Here is a 26342-nt window from a genome sequence, read left to right on the forward strand (position 1 = left end):
AACCATTGTATTTCTGTATGTACCAGGTGTGTAATGTGCCCTGATCTATTTCCTGACACAAAACGAAAAAAAAGCCTCATATTTAGGGGCAGTGATTTGATTCAGTTCACGACTTTTACTACTTCGTCCATCACAATTTTCAGGGGGGATGGCAAAGACTTAACAACAGTGGCTTCGTGGTGAATGAGACAATAGTTGCTCCATATGTTAGGATTTACTTCACGTACTTTGCCATGAATCCTTTCACTCGGCCTGTCATAGAAGCGGTTCGTCTGTACAAACACTAACGCAATCCTCCCGTGTTAATTAATAACAGACCACATATTCATTAGTTGTACGAAATATTTCTTCACCAGTAGCTCCCTCGGGCAGTTCTTTGCAAAAAAAAAAATAATAAATTCTTTGCCATTACACCCTCATCAATGTACCGAATGTAGGAAGGAAGCTGTGAGTGACTGCCAATATCGGTGGACTCGTCGATCTGAAGTGACAACTTCTGACTGTTCTTTATTTTCTATTCATAATGTCTTCGATGTCACTAACTCGGTGGGTATGTAGGTTCACGCGCATGTAGGTTTTACGAAATACTGAATAGCCTATATGCAAAAATATATTTATGAAAACAATTTAATTTTAATTTTAATTTATTTTAAATTAATTTTATCAATTTCTTACAATAATAGGTAAAAGTTCGCGTCACATCTTTCACCTTGTGAAGGCACACCGGTTGCAGAACACTGGTCTATTGCATTCGTAATAGCAATGAAGGAGGCTAATTTGAACTCATAAAGGTAAAACCCAACGAGCTAGAAGTAAGAATATAAAGTGGCGTTCAGCGGTCTTGGTGGTACTAGCTTGAACTACCAGTCGCCATGTTTTAATTGGTTAGCTCGCTTTAGCAGAAGGAGACATATATGCATGTGGAGATTTTTAAATCTCGTACTTAAAATGCCTCTTGCATGCTCTGCTTATAATTGTAGTAACCGAAGCGATAAAACAAAGAATATGTCATATTTCAAGTAAGTAGTCTGCCATAATTTGGTATTACTATACATATAATAACAGTTATTAATAGAAAGATTCTGTAACGTGTTCACTGGCTGCGTTCAGCCAGGACAGCACTGAGGTAGCGCTGAAATAGCGACAAGATTGAACACCTTGCTGGCCGACAGCACTGAAATAGCCTGCTGCTAGCCAGCGAAAGTGAAGGGGGTAAGCAACAACCAATGGTATCATATATTCCGGAGTAGACGGAACAATAGCAGCGTGTTTCTTTGTAAACACAGCGGACATTTTGCAATGATCTTTCAGGAACTCACAGCTGCTGTAACTCAGCAGAAATGAATAGCTGAATTAGCGTTGTCCCGGCTGAACGCAGCCATTGTTTTTACAGATTCCTATTGAAAAATGATTTGTTAACTAGCAGTCAGTTTCACAAATGAAGAGAGGGAAATGGTTTCCCACAATACATAGCGTTTTGTGTTTTGCACATTCTGATACTAAATACATGTATTTTGTAAACAAGAGGAGACGTTTGTTACGCAATGTAATACCAATCATATTCGATTTTCCATCTCACTTAAAAAAAAAATGAGACTTCTAGGCCTCCACCGAAGAAGCTCTCTCTTCTGTGGCAGAGGAAAATTCAATAGAGCACCACCAGCCACCAGAATTCAGGTCTGTATAACATGCTGGCATCGATATGACTTCAAGTAGCCTATGTCTGTCTGACAAAACTGAAGCTTACGTGTCTTCCACTGAAAGAGTGTTCAATCTCGCCTGGATTTTCATAATACCATCATTACTAATTTACAAAAAAAAATGTATATTTAGACATTTAAATATGCTCATTACTTACGTTTCACTCTATTGACGATTCATTGCACTCGAAAACAAGAAAACAGTTAGATAAGATGTATGAAATAAAATTTTGCTTTATGGGTTTACTGACGACTATTAAAAATAAAGTGTTAGTAAAAATGGTATATACGAGTTACTGCGATATAAAATAAGATTCACAATATACAACTATCCTGGACTACCCTTTCCGTCTCATCCTGGCCTATAGGAACTACGCCCACTTGTGTACTTGTTCCACATCTTAAGCTTCAGTGTCAATGTAAGATGTATAGAATAAAATGTTGGGTGGGTTTCCTTCCCACTGGTAAAAATTGAATATATGAGTTGATGCAATATAAAATAAAATTCACAAGATGCAACACATTATATACAGTCCTTTCAGCCTTATCCTATAGGAACCACGCCCACTTGTATCCACATCTTTAAGTTTCCATGTTAACGCAAGATGTGTGGAATAAACTGTTGCTGCATGGGTTTCCTGACAGCTGTTAAAATAAAGAAATGTTAGTAAATTGGAATATATAGGTTAATGCTATATAAAATAAGACTTACAAAATGCAACATATTCTATACAGTCACTTTTCGTATTATCCTATTGGAACCACGCCCACTTGTTGACCAGTTAAAACATGGCGGATATAAGTTCAAAAGTTTCAAAGATGGCGGCGTGATCGCCACTCTATATTCTTACTTCTAGCTCGTTGGTAAAACCAATGTAAAAATTATTAAAATTACTCTCCTACAAGTGGTCTGTATTCTGAACTACAATTGTTGTTTATACGAACATGATACAATTACCATAACAACGAAACATGCATTGATAAAAAAAAAACCCACACCTTCTACATGAAACTAACTGCTGATATGTACAGAAGATAGAGCTGTTTCAAAATGGGAACTTACTTTTGAATAACCTTATACATTAAATTACTATGACGTACCGAAGTACATATGATATTTCCGTGCAGGAATTCTGCGTTACCATATGATGAAGGATGGGTATTATGCAGAAAAAATTCTTTCCGGCACCAGGACCCAAACCCAGGTTTTCCGCTCTACATGCTGATGCTTTATCTACTAAGCCACACTAGATTCCCGTTCTGATGCCGGGTTGAATCCCTCTCAGTTTCTCTTTGGTGACCTATCCTCATGTACTGTGTCACAGAATATGTGACGGTGGCGCAATGTCCAACATACTATGTACAGATGTGCATCAATACGAGTGACTAAGTGACTGGAATCCGACGGAATAAGCGCTGCCTTGAATCACTAAGTGATTACTTATGTGTATCATATTCCTGCACAGAAACATATGTACTTCGATACATCATAGTAATATGATGCGTGTAAGTAATCACCTAGTCATTCAAGAAGACGCTTATTCCGTCAGATCCCGGCCACTTAGTCACTCATAATGAGTGCACCTCAGTGCATAGTATGTTGGACAATGCGCCATGAGGTCAGGCCTCTAAAGGGAAACTGACAGAACTTAAAATAAGAGGCATTCAATTTGGCATTGGAACTGCAGTCCGGTGTGGCTTAGTGGATAAAGCGTCAGCATGTGAATCTGAAAACCCAGGTTTAGGTCCCAGTGCCGGAGACAATTTTTCTCCAGTCTACCCATCCTTCATCTTATACACTAAGGTGTTATTCTAAGGAATGCCTAAAGTATTGATAATGTAATTGGGTGAGTAAAAAGAAACAATACGTAAATAAATAATTGTAATTTTTAATTTTAGTAGATTATTTTATGACGCTTTATCAACATCTTAGGTTATTTAGCGTCTGAATGAAATGAAGGTGATAATGCCAGTGAAATGAGTCCGGGGTCCAGCACTGAAAGTTACTGCTTTGGAAAAGAAAAACCTCAAACAAGTAACTTATTCCGACTGGGATTCGAACCTGGGCCATTTAGTTTCGCGGCCAGGCCCGCTAACCGTTACTCCATAGGTGTGGACTGAATAAATGATAAAAGGGTAAATTAAATTGAATAAATCAATAACAAATGCTCATAAAAATATTTATGTACATCATCAGGACGACTCAACAATTACTGCATGTCTTGAAAGTGCCCTCTACAGGGAAAAAAAGTGTTTGCAGTAAAGCAGAGGAACTACTGAACTACTGGCCAAATCTTCAGAACACTGCCAACACTCTTGGGTTCTCTATTTAGTACTGCAATCATGTTCATCGCACTAATTACAAATTTAACTGCAAGTTTGTCTCATTTGAACCGACAATTTCTCTCAAAATCTGCATAAAATTTATTCTTAAGGCATAAGCTCCTTCCTCAAAGTACTTCGTAACGGATCCTTAATATGACCACCTTCACATATGTCAGTCCAATACTCTCCATGAACTCAGCTCCTTACGAAGTTCATCAGTCAAAATTTTCTAAACACGGTAACTCACCGACCTATCTATATACCAGACATCGTACTTCCACAGCCCAGCGTGCTATCACTTTGATTTTAATAAGCCATAGAGCAATTATTTATTGGGTCTATATCAAATCTATGAGTTTCACGACAGGATATATATATATATATATATATATATATTGGGTTGAGGGAAAACCCCCGGGAAAAACCTCAACCAGTCTCCCCTACCTCTGACAATGGCTTCTTCTCATCTCTATCAGTGTCATCACTCGAATGCATAGCCAATGGATCATCCTCGAGTTCCTCCTTGATATCCATCACAACTGAAACATACATTTAAATGAATGACACATCTGTAGAATGTAAGACGATGAAACAAATTTAGGCCAATCTTCGATATCACTCCACACCACACACGGAAATGACGTTCAATTTAAGTTTCTCTATGGGTTAGTTGAGTTAAATGAGGGAATAGCTAAGTGACTTTAAGCCGAGTTATAAGACTACTTTAGAGGGTTAGTTGATGGGATTATTTAAGTGAGATGAGACCGAGAAACTCTGTAGTGTGGGGTAATACCTAAGTTTCACACAAATTTATTCACAATGTTTACAATATAATATATATGTAGTACATTCTTTGATGGAACTTCCGAATTCCTTATGAACTGATGAAATGCTATACAAGAACACAAAATAGCTTTAGTATTAGTCTACTGAGTTTGTCGGTATGAAATCCATTTCTGATATACAGAATAAGATTCCATAATTATAAACATATATAAACTCTTTAGGCACTTTGTTTATGACTTTACTGTTCGCGCAACTTATCTAGGCAGCTGCGCCCCTAGTGCTCTCTCGTTGCCTCGTAGCCAACTGCTAGCTACCTGACCGTCGATGCTGCAATTGTACGTACAGTTAGAAAAACATTGTTCGGTATTTATTTTCAGTGCATTTCATTCGATATAGTAGGTGAAGATGTATGGATCCACAAAAACATAAATAAATCGCATTCTTCGTCTGTGTACATTCATTCATAGTGTTCTGCTCAAGGGTAGATCTTTCACTGTAAACCCAGCATTCTCCAGTCTCTCCTATTTCTGCCTTCCTGTTTGTCTCTTCATATGATCCAAACATCTTAATGTCGTCTATCATCTGATATCTTTTTTGTCCCGAACTCTTCTCCCGTTCACTATTCCTTCCAGTGCATATTTCAGTTTTTTCTGACCCAGTGACCCAGCCAATTCTTTTTCCTCTTTCTAATCAGTTTCAGCATCATTCTTTCTTCATCCACTCTTTCCAACACAGCTTCGTTTTTTTACTCTGTCCACTTCACATATCACCCTTATCCATATCCACATTTCAAATGTTTCTAGTCGCTTCTCTTCACTTCGTCGTAATGTCCATGCTTCTGCTCATACAATGCAACACTATACACAAAGCAGTAGTATCTTCCTTACTTCTTTTTCCAGAGTTCCGCAGAAGATGCTCCTTTTCTATTAAAAGCTTCCTTGGCCGCTGCTATTCTCCGTTTGATTTCTTGGTATCAGCTCATGTTACTGCTTATAGTACACCCCCAAAGTATCTGAAGCTGTCCACTTGCTCTACTGCTTCATTTAAAATTTGCAAGTTTACCTTCTTTATTCTTCTTCCTATGACCCTGGTTTTCGTCTTGCTGGCATATAGTCGGCCTGGTTGGCGGAGTTGCTATAGCGCTGGCCTTCTATGCCCGAGGTTGCGGGTTCGATCCCGGGCCAGGTAGATGGCATTTAAGTGTGCTTAAATGCGACAGGCTCATGCCAGTAGATTTACTGGCATGTAAAAGAACACCTGCGGGACAAAATTCCGGCACACCAGCGACGCTGATATAACCTCGGCAGTTGCGAGCGTCATTAAATAAAACATAACATTAACATTAACACTGTTGGCATTTATCTTCATTCCATACTGCTCATTACTGTCATTTAGCTCCGGTAGCATATATCCTTCACTATCGTCTCCTCTTCTGTTAACAACGCCATATTGTCAGCAAATCTTATAGAAGTTATTCTTCTTCCTCCTACTATCACTCCTCTAATGTTCTGAAAACAGTTCTTTGCTAAATCCTCCAAGTAGATGTTGAACAGGGTAGGTGATAAATGATATCCTTGTACTCCTCTCCCTGTTTCACTTCCTTCTGACATTTCTTCTCATATCCTGACTTTGACTCGTTTCTTATAAAGGTTACTGAACAGTCTCCTCTCTTTTCAATCCACGCCATTTTTCTTTAGGATCCCCATCAGTTTATTTCAATCCACTCTGTGAAACGCCTTTTCTAGGTCCACAAATACTATATACACTTCTTTATTCTTGCCTAGCAGGGGCGAATGCTAGTCACGAAAGTTAGGCTTGCTCTTTTATTCATAGGGGTAGATGGGAGGATATAATAATTCATAATTAATAAAAATAATCAGACCCACATAAATAATTTATTTTATAATTATGAAATCATTATGAGTCATGGATCATATTCCTTATCAGATGTAGGAGTTCGATATAATATAACAAATATGGCCAACAAAACAGTTTATTTAGTTTTTTCGACCCTGCCAACCAATGCATATTGTTGTATTGAGCTGCACTGAACGAGCGCACATATTCCCTACAACGTCTGTCTTCTCTTGAATAGTCCTTCGGGAAAATGGATTTAATAATAAGGTTTCAATGACACAATTCCGAACTCATTGCAATATTTCAATTTAGTGTTTAAGAATTAATAATACATGCAGCAGCTAACACATGCATTCAGCTCATACAATTACATTGCACTCCAAATCACAGCACATTCCCGCTGTCAATACTGCTCTGTGTAACGGTAAATAGTCGTTGGTGTAGCTCTCGGATCAGAGCTTCAAACAACACATAACAGAAGCATGTGCGCCTAGGACGGACTAAGGAGGAAGGCACTTGCGCGCGCATCATATTCTCGCTATTTCTAGGTCTTTCCTGTAGCTCCAAGAAACGAGCAAGCGTTGCGATACTTGCGATGTGCAGCCTGCGGATGGTATTACACCTATACAGTATTCCAAAAATCAAAATAAATTTTAATGTACATAATCCCATTTTGAGAAATACACATTCTACGAAAATATTGAGCTTGCGCAGCAAGCATAGCATACCCTTAGAAATCGCCCCTGTTGCCTAGGTATCTTTCGCAGTAAGCAAGCAAATGTATTTTACCTGTCTCGTAGACTGTTCTCCCCTCTCCTGCCCCGCTACCACTAGAAGCTACCTCTCTGCTCCCTGCACCTCGCTCTTTTAACTGCCCAGATAAGTTTCGCGTACAATATATAGTGGAATACCTAAGGTATTAGGTGTTAAATGAACACAATGCACATAATACAGTCATAAACACGGATTTGAATAAAGAATACACAAAAATTAATGCTGCGATAAACATATGAGCATGTTCCTATAACAATAAATTTAATAAATTGAATATGTAACATAATGTTTAACAGACTGACAATACAAAATAGACTGATTTAATACAATGTTATAAGATGTGCTAATATTAAATTCATAATAAATACAAATATTTACACACATAACACTTAATAAATTTTACAGAAGAAAGAGTTCGTCCAAAGGGCTGGATTACATTTCCGCGTTGAATAGCAATACTTAAGCGTTGATGCAATTAAGTAGTATAAGGCGATCATCAGTAATGGAGATCAAAATCTGGCCGATTTGAGATATCAAAACTTTAGCGTCATGACTCCAAGGACCGAACGTCTCCACAGGAAAGGGGATAAAGATATAATTGTCTAAAAGATGAACATATTTATTGACTGTTTCTTCACGGCTAATTCAGCAGCAGATGCTGTGCGTCTGGAGGTATTTGGCAAGTGTGATGGAACTAGAGTGTCAACGCAAGTGGAGTCCAAAATTAAAGATTTTCCTCTAGATCATGTATGGAATTAAGGTGAGACCATTGGGTCATTTACCATCCGCGCGACTAATACCTTATGGTTCCAAAACGGACGGAATGCCACAAGGAGTCAGAGATCTTTTAATGATATCATTGAGTGATGTATGTCTGGGAATGTGACCCTTGCTCCTCGCACAGCTGAGTGTATGATGGCAGTAAATATCAGCAATTCCTACGCAAATACATTGGTGTGGCTGGCAGAGTTTACAACCAAGGTGTAGAGCCATTGCGATTTTAAAGGATGTACTATCTATTAGAGTGCCGATGTGAGGAGATGGTAATGTGTGTAATCAAGCTCCAGACTCACTCTCTTGAAGAGCTAGGAGACGTTCAATGTCTTGTTCGATTTGAAAGAAGAAAGGAGTTTATCTAAAAATTTTTGGGCCAATCAGTAGACTCATACTAAAGGTATTTTGTGTTCTTGTAAAACATTTGTTTGTGTGTTGAGGGCATGTGTGTTTATATATGAGTGTTTACACTATTTTGTATATTTTGAAGGTAGATTTAAAAAAAAAAAAACTGATGTAGAGTTGAATCCCAATTATCTGTCAGTCCATTACCAGTAACCGATTGATGGATTATTTGTCTGTCTCTCGCTTTTTTCCTGCAGAAATATATGAAATACTGTGCATTGTATTAGCATGTTATTTTTTTCTAGAGAGTGCAATTACAAGCCTTTTTCCTTACACAGTATGGTCTACTGTTCGACTTGTCGTACCGGTACTGTATAATTTCGACATAAAATGTCTTCTACGTGCGTCAAAAGAAATCTTGTTGTGCTAAAGTACCGATAAAGAAGCATAAATGAGTTGTTTGTGGAAAGACAAACTGTAGCTCATCTCGCATCAGAATACGGGATTAGAATGTATATAGTATGTAAATCTACAACACGAAACCTCTACTATTCATACACGTATTTTCACATGACAGCCATTACAAGGAGTTTCTTTGCCCTTAAAAACTCGTCGTTGACAACCAGATTTAAATAAGCGAACTTCTTATCCACTACCTAGCTTGTTAAATACAAGACTATAATAGAAAATTACGAAAGTGTAAATATTATTCACTAAATTTACGAAAATCTTTTTTGGTACGAATTGAAAGATTTGTTCGATGAACCCTTCATTACTACGGACAATAGAGGTTTTACCACAGTCTAGTGCATAGTCACGAAGCTCAATAGGCCTACGTAAGAAATATGCATCCAATAGCAGTTGAACTTTAGTTGCTAGCCACTAGGATCGCTACTATCATACCGTCTATTGTTCCTAGCATTGTATCGCGAGAAATGCAAAAAATCACCTCAAGTTTCATGACTATGTACTGGACTGTGGTTCTACTGTAACACTGTTATAAATTTGTCTGTGTGTAGTTATGCTGTTGTATTCATTTTGCAGCCCTTAAACATCCATTTTGTTCAAAAATGGCCGCGTCGCCAAGAAATAAATATTTGATTTACTAAAATGTAATATTCTTCAAAACAATTTTGAGGCTATAAAAACATTAGGCTTAAATAGTGCTTATAAACCTTGCATATACGAATCTGTGACAGGTTAGGTTTGGGCCGTTGGTTAGCCTACGTATAGTGGGAAGATAGATTTTGTTAATCTGAACTCGAGAGCGAGTTACTCACCACTGCAAGATCAGTTGTTATCTCTGTCACTGCTGGATGGGTAGAACATAAGAGTAAACATGCAGGTCCGAGTATTCTAGTGGACTCTCGACAGTCACCTCCAAAAACTAAGCAAATATTATAGTAGCCTATACATGTGCATGCATATGAAAAGGGACCAGTTCCTGGCACACCGTTTTCGAGATAATTTCAGTCCCCACTGCATAATCTTTTTTTCGTTACTATAAAGCAAAAAGACAATTTACGTAATAAAAAACTATTCTATAACTAACAGATTGACTGACTAATCACCTTAAAATTAAAACTCCTTAAACCCTGTGTGTAGGTTCCTATTAATCCTTAGTCAAAAAAGGAGTTTTACGAAATACGAACAAGTGATAGAAAATGGCAGATAGTACTGATATCAAAATGATTATGGGCCTGATTTACTATTTGAACCAGCAGATATGCAGCCTTTAAATTTTAAACAAAAGCTACTTTATAAAACTGGGTTACTCTAATCGTTAGACTATTCATCTCATCTCTCAGAATTACTTCTAAAACGCATAAGGAATATAAAAAAAATTCAACTTCAAGTCCTCCCTTCAAATAACATTTGAGGGTACTTTTTATCCCCTAACGGAGCAGAGAGAAGAGAGAGAAAGGAGTTGACGGTTTTAAGAATTCACTCAAGTATTCTGATCTAGCCGACATAGAGATTTAAATTGTAAAATGAAGGTTAATCTCTACATGTCGCCCGATCTCGACGAAAGTCGATATCTGGGGATTTTTGGGTTAACAGAAAACGAATATGGCATTATTTTGTCCGAATTTATCCCTAAAGTGGTATAGGTTTTATTTATATTAAAAATAAAATCAATAATAATAATAACAATGATAATGATAATAATAACTTGCATATTTTCGAAATTTTTCGTTTCCCCCAAATTTTAAGCATCATGTCTGTTTTTCTATAATAGGTCTAGCTTTGCTATGTTCTCACATTTTTTAGTTTTACCTTGCAAACGTAAGAGAATAAAAATAAAGCTGTTGCCATTCAAATTTTTATTTACAGAACGCAAACATTTTATTTTTATTCAAGAATTATTTTCTTTCTTTTTTTTTTTTTTTTTTTTTTTTTTTTTTTTTTTTTTTTTTTTTTTTTTATGCGAGCATAACTTTGTTAAGTATTTTCATTTTGAAAAGGTGATGTAGGTTAAATGGGTCCTTCTTCTTCTCAAAACACAGCAATTACTTTGCATCAAGCATGTTCGTAACTTGCTTGTTTCAACTTATGCAATATATGGAACATAATACTTCCCACATGAAGAGTCAATAGTATATGTAATTGTTTCACATTTCATTCTGTGTTCAATTTTAACATTTATGATAAAATGCAATACCATTGGGTGATTACTTGCATATGTATATGTAATTGTCAATAGCAAATATTTTCCTAAGCACCTTATTCTCAGACACCCTTAACCTATGTTCCTCTCTCTAAGTGAGAGTCCAAGTTTCACAACCATAAAGAACAACCGGTAATATAACTGTTTTACAAAATTCTAACTTTCAGAATTTTTGATAGCAGACTGGATGATATAAGCTTCTCAACCGCATAATAACAGGCATTTCCCATATTTATTCTGTGTTTAATTTCCTGCCGAGTATCATTTATATTTGAAGAATCCACTGCAAGAATGATGGATGTCACTTTCTTGTCGAAAATGAACCGAGACTGTCAGTGCATAGCTTAAGACATATAGAATGTACATAGAGAGTTATATGGCATTAACACTGAGAGTCATTGTCCAGTAATGATTGGAAAATCACAGTTCAGCATTTCAAACTTTCAATTGCTTCTCCTGAAAAATGTATTCTAAATGACATCCATCATTCTTGCAGTGGACTCTTCATTTGTTACTCTTGCACTCAGGTATTTGAATTTTTCCAACTCTTCGAAAGATAAATTTCCAATTTTTATATTTTCATTTCGTACAATATTCTCGTCACATGACATAATCATATACTTTGTCTTTTCTGGATTTACTTCCAAACCTATCTCTTTACTTGTTTCAAGTAAAATTCCCGTCTTTTCCCTAATCGTTTGTGGATTTTCTCCTAATATATACATGCCATCTGCATAGACAAGCAGCGAAGTAACCCGTTCAATTCCAAACCCTCTCTGTTATCTTGGACAAAGTTAAAAAGTAAAGGTGACAGTGCATCTCCTTGCATTAGCCCACAGTGAATTGGAAACGCATCTGACAAAAATTGACTCTGCTGTACTGGCAGACACATTTTAATTAATCGAACTAGTGTCGTGGGAATACCAAATTCAATAAGAATATCATATAAAACTTCTCTCTTAACCGAGTCATATGCCTTTTTGAAATCTATGAATAACTGATGCACTGTATCCTTATACTCCCATTTTTCTCCATTATCTGTCGAATACAAAATATCTAATCAAAGTTGATCCATTACGCCTAAAATCACACTGATGATACCCAATAATTTCATCTATATATGGAGTTAATCTCCTCAAACGAATACTGGACAAAATATTGTACGACAACAAAAGTGATATTCCTCGAAAGTTACTACAGTTAGTCTTGTCCCCCTTCTTAAAGATAGGTACGATTATGGACTCCTTCCATTGTTCTGATAGAATTTCCTTTTCCCAAATAACATGTATAAGCTTATAAATTTCGTTAGATAATGTGCTTCCACTCTCTTGTATTAATTCTGCTGGAATTTGATCGATACGTGGAGACTTATAATTTTTCAGATTTTCTATCGTAATTTCGATTGTAGAAAGTGTGGGTTCGGGTATAAATGGCTCAGCAGTTTTTATTTCAATTTCGTCCCGATGATTTCTATCTGGCCTATGTATATTTAGTAGTTGCCCAAAATAGTTTTTCCATCTGTCAGGATTGAATGAGAGTCTGCAAGCAAGTCACCATTCTCATCCTTGATCACGTTTACCCTTGTCTGATATCCAATCTAGAATTCCTTTATGCCCTTATATAAATCTCTAATGTTTTTATTTTTACTATTTCTTTCTACCTTATTCAGTTTTTCCTGCAAGTAATCTTTCTTTTTATTCCTAAGTGTACAATTTGCTTCCCGTCTTTTATTGAAATAATTATATCTATTCACCTCAACTTGATCCTGCAAGAATTTCAATTTTGCCTGTTTCCTTCTTTCTACTACCATGCAACAATCTTCATCAAACCACGGTTTCTTTTTCTTAGTTTCATAATAACCTATGCTCTGTTCAGCTGCAATTTTGATACTATCTCGGATATTTTCCCACATGCTATTAACATCTGACTTTTCCTCAACTTCGTCGGAACTTGCTAATATAGCAAATCTATTTCAAATTTCGACCTGATAATGTTGCTTAGTTTCCTTGTTCTTTAATTTCGGAATATTGAATCTTCTAATATTAACTTGTTGCTCTACTCGCTTGACTACTGATATTCTTTCTCTTAGCTCTCCAATTACCAAATAATGGTCAGAATTGCAGTCTGTCCCCCTGAAGGTTCCAATGTCTACTATACTAGTATGTCTTCTTTTATCTATCAAGATGTGATCTATCTGGCTATGTGTCAATCCATTTGGAGAAGTCCAAGTATATTTGAAAAATTATTTAATGTACAAAAAATACATTACATGTATCAGATCTCCCCTTCGATGTAATTTAACTTGTAATTATCTATTTATGTGTATCTGAAATATCTCATACACTATCGAAGGTGAAAGAGTTAAGTGAGCCACCTGTATGTATGTATTTTTGGGTGAAGGTTACTTATGTCCCAGGCACTATAGGAATTTGATCAAATACCCTGAAAAGTCTTGAATTTATAATATCGATTAGTAAAAATTGATGTGATCACTGGGAGAGCTATATGCACCCAACCCGCCCTAAATACATACCTTATATACGAAAATCGTCGTGCACGTACAACCATTTTTCGGTTACTGTGACAGTGGGTTTCAGTGTCGCCAACATAATAATAACAATAATAATAATAATAATAATAATAATACACACCTAATCAAACCTAACCTAACCTCTCGCATAATACGATACACCCAATCAAACCTAACCTAAAATGTCACATAATACACACCTATTCTAATCTAATCTGTCACATAATACTACATACCTGTAGTAACATTCCTCACGTTTATTTATTTTATTGGGTTATTTTACGACGCTGTATCAACATCTAGGTTATTTAGCGTCTGGATGAAATGAAGGTGATAATGCCGGTGAAAAGAGTCCGGGGTCCAACACCGAAAGTTACCCAACATTTGCTCGTATTGGGTTGAGGGAAAACCCCAGGAAAAACCTCAACCAGGTAACTTGTCCCGACCGGGATTCGAACCCGGGCCACCTGGTTTCGCGGCCAGACGCGCTGACCGTTACTCCACAGGTGTGGACACCTCCTCACGTTTAGTATCATTTCGTTTGCATGCATTGTCAATCCTGATACTCGTGTCGGGGACCATCTAGTGGGAGTGGATCGTAATGCCAGGAAGAAAAAATATGGCGACTTTCGTAAATTTAGTTTGTTCAGTGTATGTTTTGTGATATATTAAATGTGTTAATGTAGTGATAATTCCACACATACTATGTATGTATGTATTAGTGATGGGTCGCTCATGAGCGAGTCGTTTCGAATGAAGGACTCACACTCTGGAGCGGCTCTCCGCTCGCTCCTTACAAAAGAGCGAGTCGTTCATTACATTTCGCTCCCTACTCTTGGGAGAGCAAAGCAACTTCACCTCGCTCTCTTGCTAATGGTCACTCCCAACGATCTGCTCTCTCCACAACAGCACAGCGCTCCATTACAGCTGTATACAATCCCTGATCACAACGATACGCAGCACGTCTGTCAGTGTGGTCATGCTCAATGACACAGATTGAGAGGTGCGATGTTTAAATTACACTTCAATACAGACACGTTTAAATAGATCATGTTTGCACATTAGCCGTTTTTTATGTAGCATTGTACACTTTCATAATTGCTATTTACTCATTTATACTACTTTACCAACACTTTCAGAACTGTTTTTAATTGATCTGTTTATACTACATACCGATACTTTACGACTGTTACTAGTTCGTAAAATACCGTAAGTAATGTAAATAGGCTCTCTCCCTCTGGGATGACATGGAGACTTACCTCCTTATCCAAGACCAGCTGGGCAGTTCCTCGGCTTGGCAGATGTGTTTAAAGTAGGCCCACAGTTTTTGTTCACATTGTCATGTCTGCACATTAGTCATATTTGTTACGTAGCACTTTTTACACTTTTGTTAATTTGATTGATCTATTCACACTATTTACACTCGTACACAATTTACATTAGTTCCTATTGTTTAGTCCCTCAAATTTGCGTTTAGAAACAAAATCTGAGAAACGCGTTTCCCTGTGAGACGATTTCTTTTCTCAGTAACAGTATGCCCTGCTTTCGAGAAAACTCTCTCACACGGAGTGGAAGTCGCCACTACGCACAAGCGCTTCTTCACCAAATTATATAGTGAAGGATACATTTGCCTTCTTTCTGACCACCAAACAAGTGGATTTTCTTTTCTCGGTAACACTGGTTCTCGCAGGAACTTATCAACCTCAATAATGGCAGCCGATTTCGGGTGAGGATTTCTTACGAAACTAGAGACAGTTTCGTCGAATTCGCCCCAGACAATCGATTCCATTTCCGAAATTGGTGGCGGTGGAGGAGTAACGTCAGATCTCTGTGATGGTTGGTGTTTTTTTACAGAAGGCTATTAGAGCTTGTTTATACTTCTCGAAACACCTTTTGTCCTTAAACCCGTGCGATTTGAAGCGCGGATCTAATATCGTGGCCTCTGCGAACAGAGCACTGTCCTCTATGTTCCGGAATCTGATGTTCAGGGCTTCCATGATCTCAGCCATCTGCCTGACATCCTCAGCAATCGCAGCGTTGTGGACAAATGAACTGCACCACCGTTTCAGTGACTGGCTAAGCAGTATCACTTTTGAAGCAGTAACTTGCTTCTCGCTGCTCATTTCTTCTGTTGTCAGCTTAAATACTTTAAGTACTTCACATAATTGTGTGATCTTATTGACGTCGTCATTCGATATTTGCGGCAGATCCGAGTAATTCAGTGCTACAGTTGAAATTAGGGACCGCTGTACCTCTAAAATACGTTGAAACATGTACAAGGTGGAGTTCCACCTCGTAACAACATCCTACTTCAAACTCAGTACAGGCTCGCCCAATTGATCCTGCATTTCTTTAAGTTTTGTGGCAACCTGTGGACTACGTTTAAAGAACTCCACTGTTCTTTTTATTTTAGCTGAAATATCGTGAATGCAATGAAGGCCACAACTAGATTCAAATTGTGGGCGAAACATGGTATGTGTTTCTAACCCATCAGCCTTATTGCCGCTACAATATTGGCCGCATTGTCACTCACCACACACACATTCTTTTGTTGAATTCCCCATTCTCGAGTGACGCGTTTCAGCTCGTCTGCCAGGTTTTGTGCAGTGTGCTTGGCGTCATACTTATAACACTCTAACAAGTAGTTAGTTAGTTAGTGGGGTTTAAAAAGGGCGCGTCAGCAACTATGGCTATTTGCGCCCTTATTGGGTTTTTTACGACTCTGGATCAACATCTAGGTTATTTAGCGTCTGAATGATATGAAGGTGATAATGCCGGTGAAATGAGTCCGGGGTCCAGCACTGAAAGTTACCCAGCATTTGCTCGTATAAGGTTGAGGGAAAACCCCGGAAAAAACCTCAACCAGGTAACTTGCCCCGACCGAGATTCGAACCCGGGCCACCTGGTTTCGCAGCCAGACGCGCTGACCGTTACTCCACAAGTGTGGACTGCGCCCTTATCTAAAATTCTTTACAGAACAGAGACATAATACAATAATCAGAATGCTTAAAAGAACTAAAGAACGTTATCACGATTAAAACGAGATTCACTCTAATAAGTATGACTCCATCTGCACGTCCTTAATGTAGTGAGCAGTCACTGACAGATAGGACTCATTTTTAATGGAGGTACAGCCGTCTGTTGTTATGGTAACATATTCTGCAAACTCCAACTGCACTTTAACTTTTTCCCTTGTCATATTATATAACTGAGGAAGAATTACATTGGCAAGGGTTTTTCTTGTGGGGAGTTTATAAGCACTGTTTAGTTTCTGAATCAATTTTCTAAATTTTTGGCTCTCAACAATTTGGAAAGGTAAATAATTTTCAACAATTGTTTCCAAAACTAATAAATCTATTTCTTGGGTCCTTTGGTTAGAAAGAGGCTTACGCAAAAATGACCCGATGGAAGTCTGACTGCGGCGTGTTGTTCCTCTCTGATGCGAAGTAGAGTTCCTCTGCTGCGAAGTTGAGGAGCCTTCATTGTTTGATGTCTCTGGAGCTGGTGGTGGATCGTCTGGGTTTTCGTCTGACGGAAGACTGGCAGGCGTTAAACGTTCTATTGTTAACGCATTAGATGGATGCAAATTTCGAACGTGACGGGCTATATTAAATGTGCTGCCGCTTTTGTACGAAATTTGCTTAGAGCAAAAGCTGCATTTCGCTTTTCCGTCGCCTAAATCTGTAAAAAAAAGTTCCAGATCTCACTTCTTTTTTTCTGCCTCAAAGCCATTGTTAAGCCGCACATACACTTCACACACTACCGAACATTTCAAATATCAGAAAATTACTAACATTTTGCTGAGGCCTTGTGAAGGTTTGAGGTTTCACTACTGCCAATATATAAATATATACGCATATCTTTTTTAATATTTTTGAAATTATCATGTAATTATTATTGCAGTTTTATATTAAGGAAAGTAAAACGAAAAGTTAATGATTTTAATAATTATTTACTACGTACTATGGGGGAACATAAATTATAAACATGTTTAAAAATGTCATGTTGAACTTTAAGAGTTGGTTGCCGTGTCTTTATGACTTTATTTACGAAAACGAAGTGTTGCATTTTGTCCCATGTGTTCAGCAGCTGTGTATTTACTGCACGTGTACTCCGCATTCACAGACCGATACAAATTGGAATGTGTACTGCAATGGCATCTATTGAGAAGCGTGTGTACTATATCATACAGTTAACACCCGCTCTGCAGTTAAGGGAGAAGAGTCGGAGCGGTGCGGTGGTGAAGCGTGGAGTGATCACTAGGAGCGAGCTGATTGAGAAAGAGGGAGGGCACTGTACAGCTCCGCTCTTTTGAACGACTCCTCAAAAGGAGCGGGAGTCAAAGAGCTAGCTCGCATCAATGAACGACTCCAACCCATCTGTAGTATGTATGTATGTATGTATTTTTTTATTTTAGTTGGTTATTTTACGACGCTTTATCAACAGCTTAGGTTATTTAGCGTCTGAATGAGATGAAGGTGATAATGCCGGTGAAATGAGTCCGGGGTCCAACACCGAAAGTTACTCAGCATTTGCTCATATTGGGTTGAGGGAAAACCCCGGAAAAAACCTCAACCAGGTAACTTGCCCCGACCGGGAATCGAACCCGGGCCACCTGGTTTCGCGGCTAGACGCGCTAACCGTTACTCCACAGGTGTGGACTGTATGTATGTATGTATGTATGTAAGTTATGTATGTATGTGTATTGTTATATGTACGTAAGAATACAATAAGAATAGGAATGTGTTATGGCTGTGATAAAAGTATTAATAATGCGTTTATAGCGCCACATTGGCAATGATAGAAGTATGCAATATTCGTTCAGTGGCCGATGATTTAATTTAATTCTCAGTAAAGCACTTACAATGGAAGGTTACAGTCCGGAAAAATATCCATCTGTAGTTATAAGGATTAGCACAGTCTCTTAGAGAACATTTTTGTTACGCAAAATCTTACAGAAAATCGAATTAAATTGATTTGGGAATTTTAAGCGAATTATACAAATTTAAGCTTCTATCGTTAATTTTTTTTAATTTCGCTACATTTCATAAGTATTTAGATTATCGCCGCTACGTCTCCCTAAGCCTCAAATTTCAGTACGCTTAGCGGAATTCCGCCGCAGGTAGGCACTCTACACCTAACAAAGTACTGTAATATGCCTATCAAATGAATATTTGTGTTGTAATGGATATGCAATGGACAATTCAGTATTACTAGAATGAAAAATACACTGAAGGCAGAAACTGACGATATGCACAGACGAAGACTTACCTCTATGAAGCATTAAAATGAAAATCAAGTAACATTTGCCATTTCCTCACTACCACATACAGAATGTAGGTTACACGATAGCAGGGGAACAACTTTTGCTACCATCTAGGATGCCGTGATCGCAGGAATTGAAAAATAATACGCTATAAAAACCGTTGCACATTGTGCGCTTTTCTTCTTATTATTATAAAAACCGTTGCTTACGAGATTATATAAGCTGGCGCCCAGCGCTTGAAATACGGGTCTGAAGTGGTTCCCTCGTAATGCCAATTTCGCCGCTCGGAGAGCTGTTCTATACTAAATATTCATAACAGAACACTTAAATTACGTCGACATTTGGGACATTTCAAGGACGCACCACTGCTTATTAAATGCTTCGCACAATATTTTATGGACAATAGACATAATTTCCAAACCTCTACGTCTCAATTATATTACAATAAAAGGCTGTCATTCTTCATATTAAAAGATATTACATATTATAAACTAAGGTACTACCTTTCTGTTGTTCAATTTATACACCGTACCTTTTCGGAAATAATTAAAGAAAATTAATATATTTTACATGAACACTGTAGTCTACCCTTTTCACGTATTCATTTATTATTATTATTATTATTATTATTATTATTATGCCAATGAATAAAGGTACTGTATTATCTTCCATTTCCCTGACTTCATAATTTAATCATTTGTAAGTAGGCCTAACTTATCCCTTTCTTTTTTAAAAATATATTGACCTTGAAGTGTTATGCTTTTTACTAAAGCACACAGCAGTCACAATACATGATTAGTACAAATGTGCGATTTTTCTTGCACAACTTGCAAATATCTAATAGGCCTGCGGATTAACCTGTTACTTACAAATGGCTTTTAAGGAACCCGCCGCCCTCATTGCCGCCCTCACATAAGCCCGCCACCATCGGTCCGTATCCTGTGCAACATTGATCCAGTAGTGGGTAGTAATAGCAAATGCTATGATATTTTAGTGTGTGTGAACAGCTTTTAAATTAGGAGTTAGAATTAAATTAATTAGGAAGTTAGACTGCAATATATGATTAGAAATGGTTTTGAATTTGACAATTTCCCACAACATAAACAAATATCTCAGGAATCTCAGGGACAGTATTTTTTAGAATTTGCCGATCATAGGCACATGAGTATCTACTCTCCCCGATCCCCATTTCATTTTTAGTAATGTCTGAATCTCGCTCCCCTGAGCTGTTTTTTGTCGTCACTCATGACATGTCAATTTAATGAAAACATAAAGTAAAATTTTCGGTACAACATGCAGTGATAATTGTACTTTATCATAACGAATAATTGTAGTAATTATTATTTATTTATTTATTTATTTATTTATTTATTTATTTATTTATTACTCGTAATGTCGTAATAATGTTTGATTTGGCTTGGAGGTGAGGGGAGCACGTTACACTAGACTCGGCATGCTCAACATTAAAATCGCATTGCTGCGTATGTTGTATCCTAAATAATGCAAATCGTATATGTGTCAATATTCAGCAGTAATAATTAACCATTGTCGTGGAATATTTCGCACTATAAACGATGATGGTAACTCATACTCTTTCCCTCGAATAACGCTACTGATTGCCTTAAGGCAAGACAAGCTAAGAACTACAGTATATTAATTTGATTTTGATGATGATGATGATGATGATGATGATAATAATAATAATAATAATAATAATAATAATAATAATAATAATAATAACATTAATCATGACTGAAAGTAGCAGAAACCGGTAGTTCACTTTCAGCAATTATAACAAATTAGAGGGAACGAAATCTGAAGGAAAAACACGGAACTGAAAACAATCAACTTACCAAAGTAAATGAACCATATGAACAATGTTGTTAGGAAGCAAAATTTTAATTTAAAAAAAAATTCAGACTTTCGGGAAAAAAATTTGTAAATTCCATTAAATGACGCTGAAAACCTGCATACTGATATTTTGTTAAATAAATCTCAAATAAGACTGTAATATGCTTGGCATATTTATAATTTTCATACTCGATCAATAATGCACAATTAATCAAACTATTTTCACGATACACAATGCTTAGTAATGGAGCTATTCATCATTTCTTAGTACAGCGAGGCGAACCTAGCGGCAGAAATTATCATGACTCTCAGAGACCTACTCTCGATCGTGCTATGCGCCAGTTTGTATAATCTCGTAAGCAACGATAAAAACAGAGAATAAACAAACGAATACATAGACGGAAGGACGAATAAACAGAGGGGTGAATAAATAAATAATTTAGCGCACAGAAAATTCTGATCATTTTTGAGTGGAAACCGTTGAATTCCCAAGGTTTTTTTTTTTCTCCCCAGAAGTGGAGTTGAAAATGCAACATTTTATAGGGACATACCGTATTTACTAGAATATTTCACGCACTTTTTTCCCGCAATTTCGATCTGTAAATTAAGGGTGCGTGAATTAAGCGAGGAATTTCACAAGCTGGTATTTTTAAGGGTAAAAATGACAAAACTACGCAGTTTCCTTACATATCCTAGTAAATTGTCTTCAATATCAGGGAATTTTCCACTTTTTGGCCCACGAAATGCTTTCCTTGATGCATTTGTTTCTTGAAGAGCTTGTTTTTGTTTCCTCCAGTAGCGAATATTAAATCCTGGAACTGTGAATTCACGTCCAGCTGCTCTGTTGCCATGTGTTTCTGCATACGCAATAACTTTTAATTTGAAGGACGCAGTATGACTCGAATATCGGGATTTACCATTCATTGTTAAAACTTTTAACAGACGGCTTTTGACAGGTTTCCCTTTTCGAGTCTCAAACTCAACTGATGCGATCCAACACAAAGCTTTCAAACCACCCCCATTCAAATGGTAGGGGGAGGTCAATACCCTATACCGGTATTTTTAAAGGACTTTCATAGACGAGAAGGGTGCGCCTGTAACAGGTAGCTGTCCGGTCCCAAATACCGCTATGCACTCTCTCGTTACGGCATTTAAGATACCGTACATTCAGGGCTCCTCAACTTAACACACCTCATTACTTCAAGTTTCAGCAGGTACTTGTTACAGTATTTCACGAATATTAAATGCGTGAAATATACGAGGAAATTAATTTATTAAATTATATAGTAAATAATTTGGGTGCCTGAAATATGCGATGGCGTGAATTACGCGAGTATATACGGTATTTGGAGAAAGAAAAATTACTGGAAAATGCAGTAAATTACGCTTGAAATGAAAGGTGCATCATAATGGAGATGAATATGTTTGGTTTCTAGTGAAAGAAGGAAACGTGAGAATATGAAACACGAGATATGATATAATGTGACGAACACATAGCTTATATAAAAGGAATAGGTACTCAAAATAGTTAAACAGAACAAACAACAAAAAATAAACACAGTTTTCGTAATTAAACTTCGTTTGTACGTCCGCCATGGTACTTTCTCACTCAGTGTATTCCGAATCTCAGCGCTGGGCAATCAAATGGCATCACGGTGTTCAGATTTTCAGCGATAACGTCATTTATGCTCTAGTACTACTGCAGAACTTCCATCAGCTTGCAGAGGTGGTGGAGCAGCATATAGGGAATTATAAGAGGTATGGACACTTCGCGTCGGCACCTTTGATGTAACACGACTGATTTGAATGACTTTCAAACCAGCTTAAGCGTGAGATTCTGCTTTTTCCCTAGAGTTGGCACTGACATCACACCAGCTAGCAATCGACACGGCGGAAATATAACAGACATACAATTAATACATTTAAGTATATTATGTACTCAAAAAGAATAAACTGAACCGATGAAGTAATAAATCCATCATTATCTGTAATGTCTAGAGTCTAGAGTTCCTTTATAATTAGAGTTGAGACGTTGACCCTATCAACATTTAAAATATACAATGATTTGATAACGCTGAAAATGGAAAAAAACAAAACTCCTATGAGAAGTAAAACCATATGCCTAAACACTGTATACAAATACTAAACGAATTTGATGTACATAATTTTTAATGTGTTACATCATTACATCATTAGAAGAGTTCAAGATTTACATTCACATCTCTTTCTCTTCGAAATCTTTAACTCTTATATTCCTTCGTACCTGTCGTCTCACTTCACTTATCTTTCTTCCCACCATAATCTGAACACAAGCTCTCGCCATGAAACAATACTAACAATACCATCCCATCCCACCTTCTCATACTCATCCTCTTTCACAATAGTCCTGCCAAGACTCTGCAATTCGTTACCTCCTAGCATCAAGGACTCTCTAAATAAAATTGAATTCAAACGCAAACTTACTAGGCACTTGATCAGTAATTGAGACTCGTTCAGACATGGTTTCTTGTAAATAGTTCTCTTAATCTATCACAAAATATTTCAATATCCGGTAATTTCATCACTATACAATTTTGTTATTCTAGGTTTAATTTATAATTCAGTAAATACAAAAAATATTCTTTGTTCTTAACTTGTACGATAAATTGTCTAGCTTTCATTAATCAGGTAATCTTTTCGTAGTTTGAGTTTTATTGTAATTGTAATTGTAAATTTAATATTGATTGTAATTTTATTCTTCATGTTAGGCTATAGTTGTAATCCCCTGGTAGAGGGGCAGAGAAGGCCTGATGACCTTATCTCTATCAGGTTAAGTAAATACTACTACTAATACTATTTTATAATATTATTTATTATATATAAAACATAAAAATTATTATTACAACTAGTTTATCATTGAAAAATATGGAAAATCGTTAACTTGAATTTATTGGAAGCAAATCCATTACTGGATTATGCAACAAAGTAGGCGATGTTTGATTCCTGTACCTCAACTCTTATATTCAATTGTTATCGAGGAAATCTTGCATGTGCCCGATTACACTAACCTCTAGTGCTTGAAAGTGAAACTAAACAGAGTGCATGAACACAGGAAAATTCGCTCAGTGTCCATTTTATATAATCCCTATTCGCTGATGGCAGTGTCCATCAGTGAATGTGATTGGTCCTTGTAAAGGACGGGAATTGGCAGACAAAAAACGACGTACGTACACTGCTGTGTCATGAAGTCTTCTACTGTGTTGTTTGTAATGAGCATAACATAAAGATCCCATAAAGATGGGAACATATAAAATATGAAAAGATGCTTGAGGAATTACAGTTACAACCTGTAATTTACTACATGATGATGATGATAGCGAGGAAATTAAAGAGCTCAGAATCACTAAAATATAATGCAATGTACCTAATAGCAATATGGTATTTAAGAGCAGAGCACATCCTTGCTGTTGACACTGGTGCAATTCCATGTGTGGGACTTTCTGTCCGCACTGCATTGCTTACTACATTTCAAAATTTGAATCGCTGTGATGGCTACTAAAGTTAATATATTTTTTATGTTGTGGTATATGTTGGTGAATGAAAGTTGGACATTTCCATTGCTATACAGAACTTCATATTTATTATGCTCCCCATGTTATTGAAATATTTATGGCAACAATTCCTACTCTGACGCAGCATTATCAGTGCCGGATTTAGGCCTAGGCAACATAGGCAGTTGCCTAGGGTGGCAATTTCCAGGGGGGGGAAGCAATTGTTGGGGGCGGCAGTGGTACGATCATCCACTCCTCATCTTATCTTACTAATATTGGCTGCTTTCGCCAGGTGGACGGCACATTGGAAGGATTGGATGTGCGCAGTGGAAGACTGTTAGAAATGAATAGTGTGAATTTGTAAAACAAATATAATTAACAATAATAAGTAACAATGTACATAAATTAAAAATGAAATAACAATAAATATGAAATAGATGAGTGAAAATAGGCCAAACTAATCTGAAATGATATCCCCAGGATATGTAAATCATGTAAGTATCACAAGGCTGAGACCAACACACTTCTAAGTGATAAAACAATCTAATATGGCCGTTTCTCAACAATCAGTGACTAACCTATTAGCCATATGTTCGAGAACCACTCTTTATATATATATATATATATATATATATATATATATTAACTATCTGAGTATGAATCTGAACACAACACCCAGCCAGCACAAACCTCTGCACTTTACAAGATGAACACCCAACGGAGAGAGAGAGAGGGATGGAGACAGATACACGTAATAAGTAACGGACGATAATTCCAATCTCAAGGATCGTTTAAATAGCAACAAACTCGACGCATATGATAACAAAATAGCGGCGAAGGAAACCAATAATCAAATGGAGCAGGAAAAACACTAAAACAATATGTGAGACCGTAACCGCTGCTCTATCACTGTAACCGTCTCGGAACATGAACTCACGTTTCAAATCATATCTCATAACATAATACCCAAAGCAATTTACCTCAAACACATATATCTCACAAATATGTTACTCGATGCAAATACTAAAACTTGCCCCCAAGACGTATCACTAGCAAGCGATATTTCAAACTACGATCCACTAAAATCCCAAACACACACGACGCAATTTAACTACTCCACTGATCTATCTCCAGCACATACAAAGCCCGAGTCACGTTATCTATATCTGCCGCGTACCAAAATCCTAAGACTTGTTAAATGTTTCTGCCGCGTACGAGAGCTTGAATCTGAACCAACTGTTTCCGTGTATCTCCCGCGTACGAGAGCCTAAGTCTTGTTAAGTGTATCTGCCGCGTACCGGAACCCGAGTGACGCTCCGTGTATCTCCATTAAAACAGGTAAACTCTCTCCCCCTCTATCCTCTTGAGACTTAATGAACCGGCCAATAGGGTTATTTGGAAAGAACAAATGAAAGGATTGATAGCGCTATCTATACTGTGACGTCTGAGAGCGCTCTGACGGATGAAGTGACGTACTAGGTGAACGGCCGTGGGCGTGGGCACGGCTCACAATTTTTCTTTCCCTCTCTTCCTTTTTTTCCATTTGCATTTTACAGTGAAATTTGTTTTTAAAACACTTGTTGGCAAATCTTTTCTGAAGTTTGTTCTTAAACACTTTGTGGAAGTCGCATTGTCGCGGTCGCGGCGAGAGTAAAAGGAAAGTATGCAGCTGCATAATTATGTTGTAATACCAGTATCACGTTATTATACTATGAAACTGCTTGTATAAACAAGAATGCATTGTTGAAAATCATATTGAATCTGTGTTACGGTACTTATTTATCGCTGTGAATAATAACCACAACTCTCAGTTACATTTCCAATATACTGGGTGGTGCAGATAAAGGTAGCCTGCCTCCCGTTTGAATGCGAATGCGATATTTTGACTGCTTGAAATTCAATACAAGTTTGATTAAAAAGTGGCGCGCTATGGGAT

General features: G+C 37.2%; 1 protein-coding gene across 1 annotated transcript in view; it reads right to left on the reverse strand.

Moving 5' to 3' along the window:
* The window catches only part of LOC138693388 (zinc finger protein 493-like), a 63319-nt gene that overhangs the window by 11742 nt on the left and 25235 nt on the right, over nucleotides 1-26342 (reverse strand). The window contains exons 5-7 of the mRNA XM_069817310.1: nucleotides 23219-23273; nucleotides 19031-19075; nucleotides 4470-4564 (exon numbers count right to left, since the gene is read on the reverse strand). Coding sequence (XP_069673411.1) covers nucleotides 4470-4564; nucleotides 19031-19075; nucleotides 23219-23273 — 195 coding nt within the window. The remainder of the gene's footprint in view (nucleotides 1-4469; nucleotides 4565-19030; nucleotides 19076-23218; nucleotides 23274-26342) is intronic.

Source organism: Periplaneta americana, chromosome 17, assembly GCF_040183065.1.
Source record: "Periplaneta americana isolate PAMFEO1 chromosome 17, P.americana_PAMFEO1_priV1, whole genome shotgun sequence".
NCBI classification, from domain to species: Eukaryota; Metazoa; Arthropoda; class Insecta; order Blattodea; family Blattidae; genus Periplaneta; species Periplaneta americana.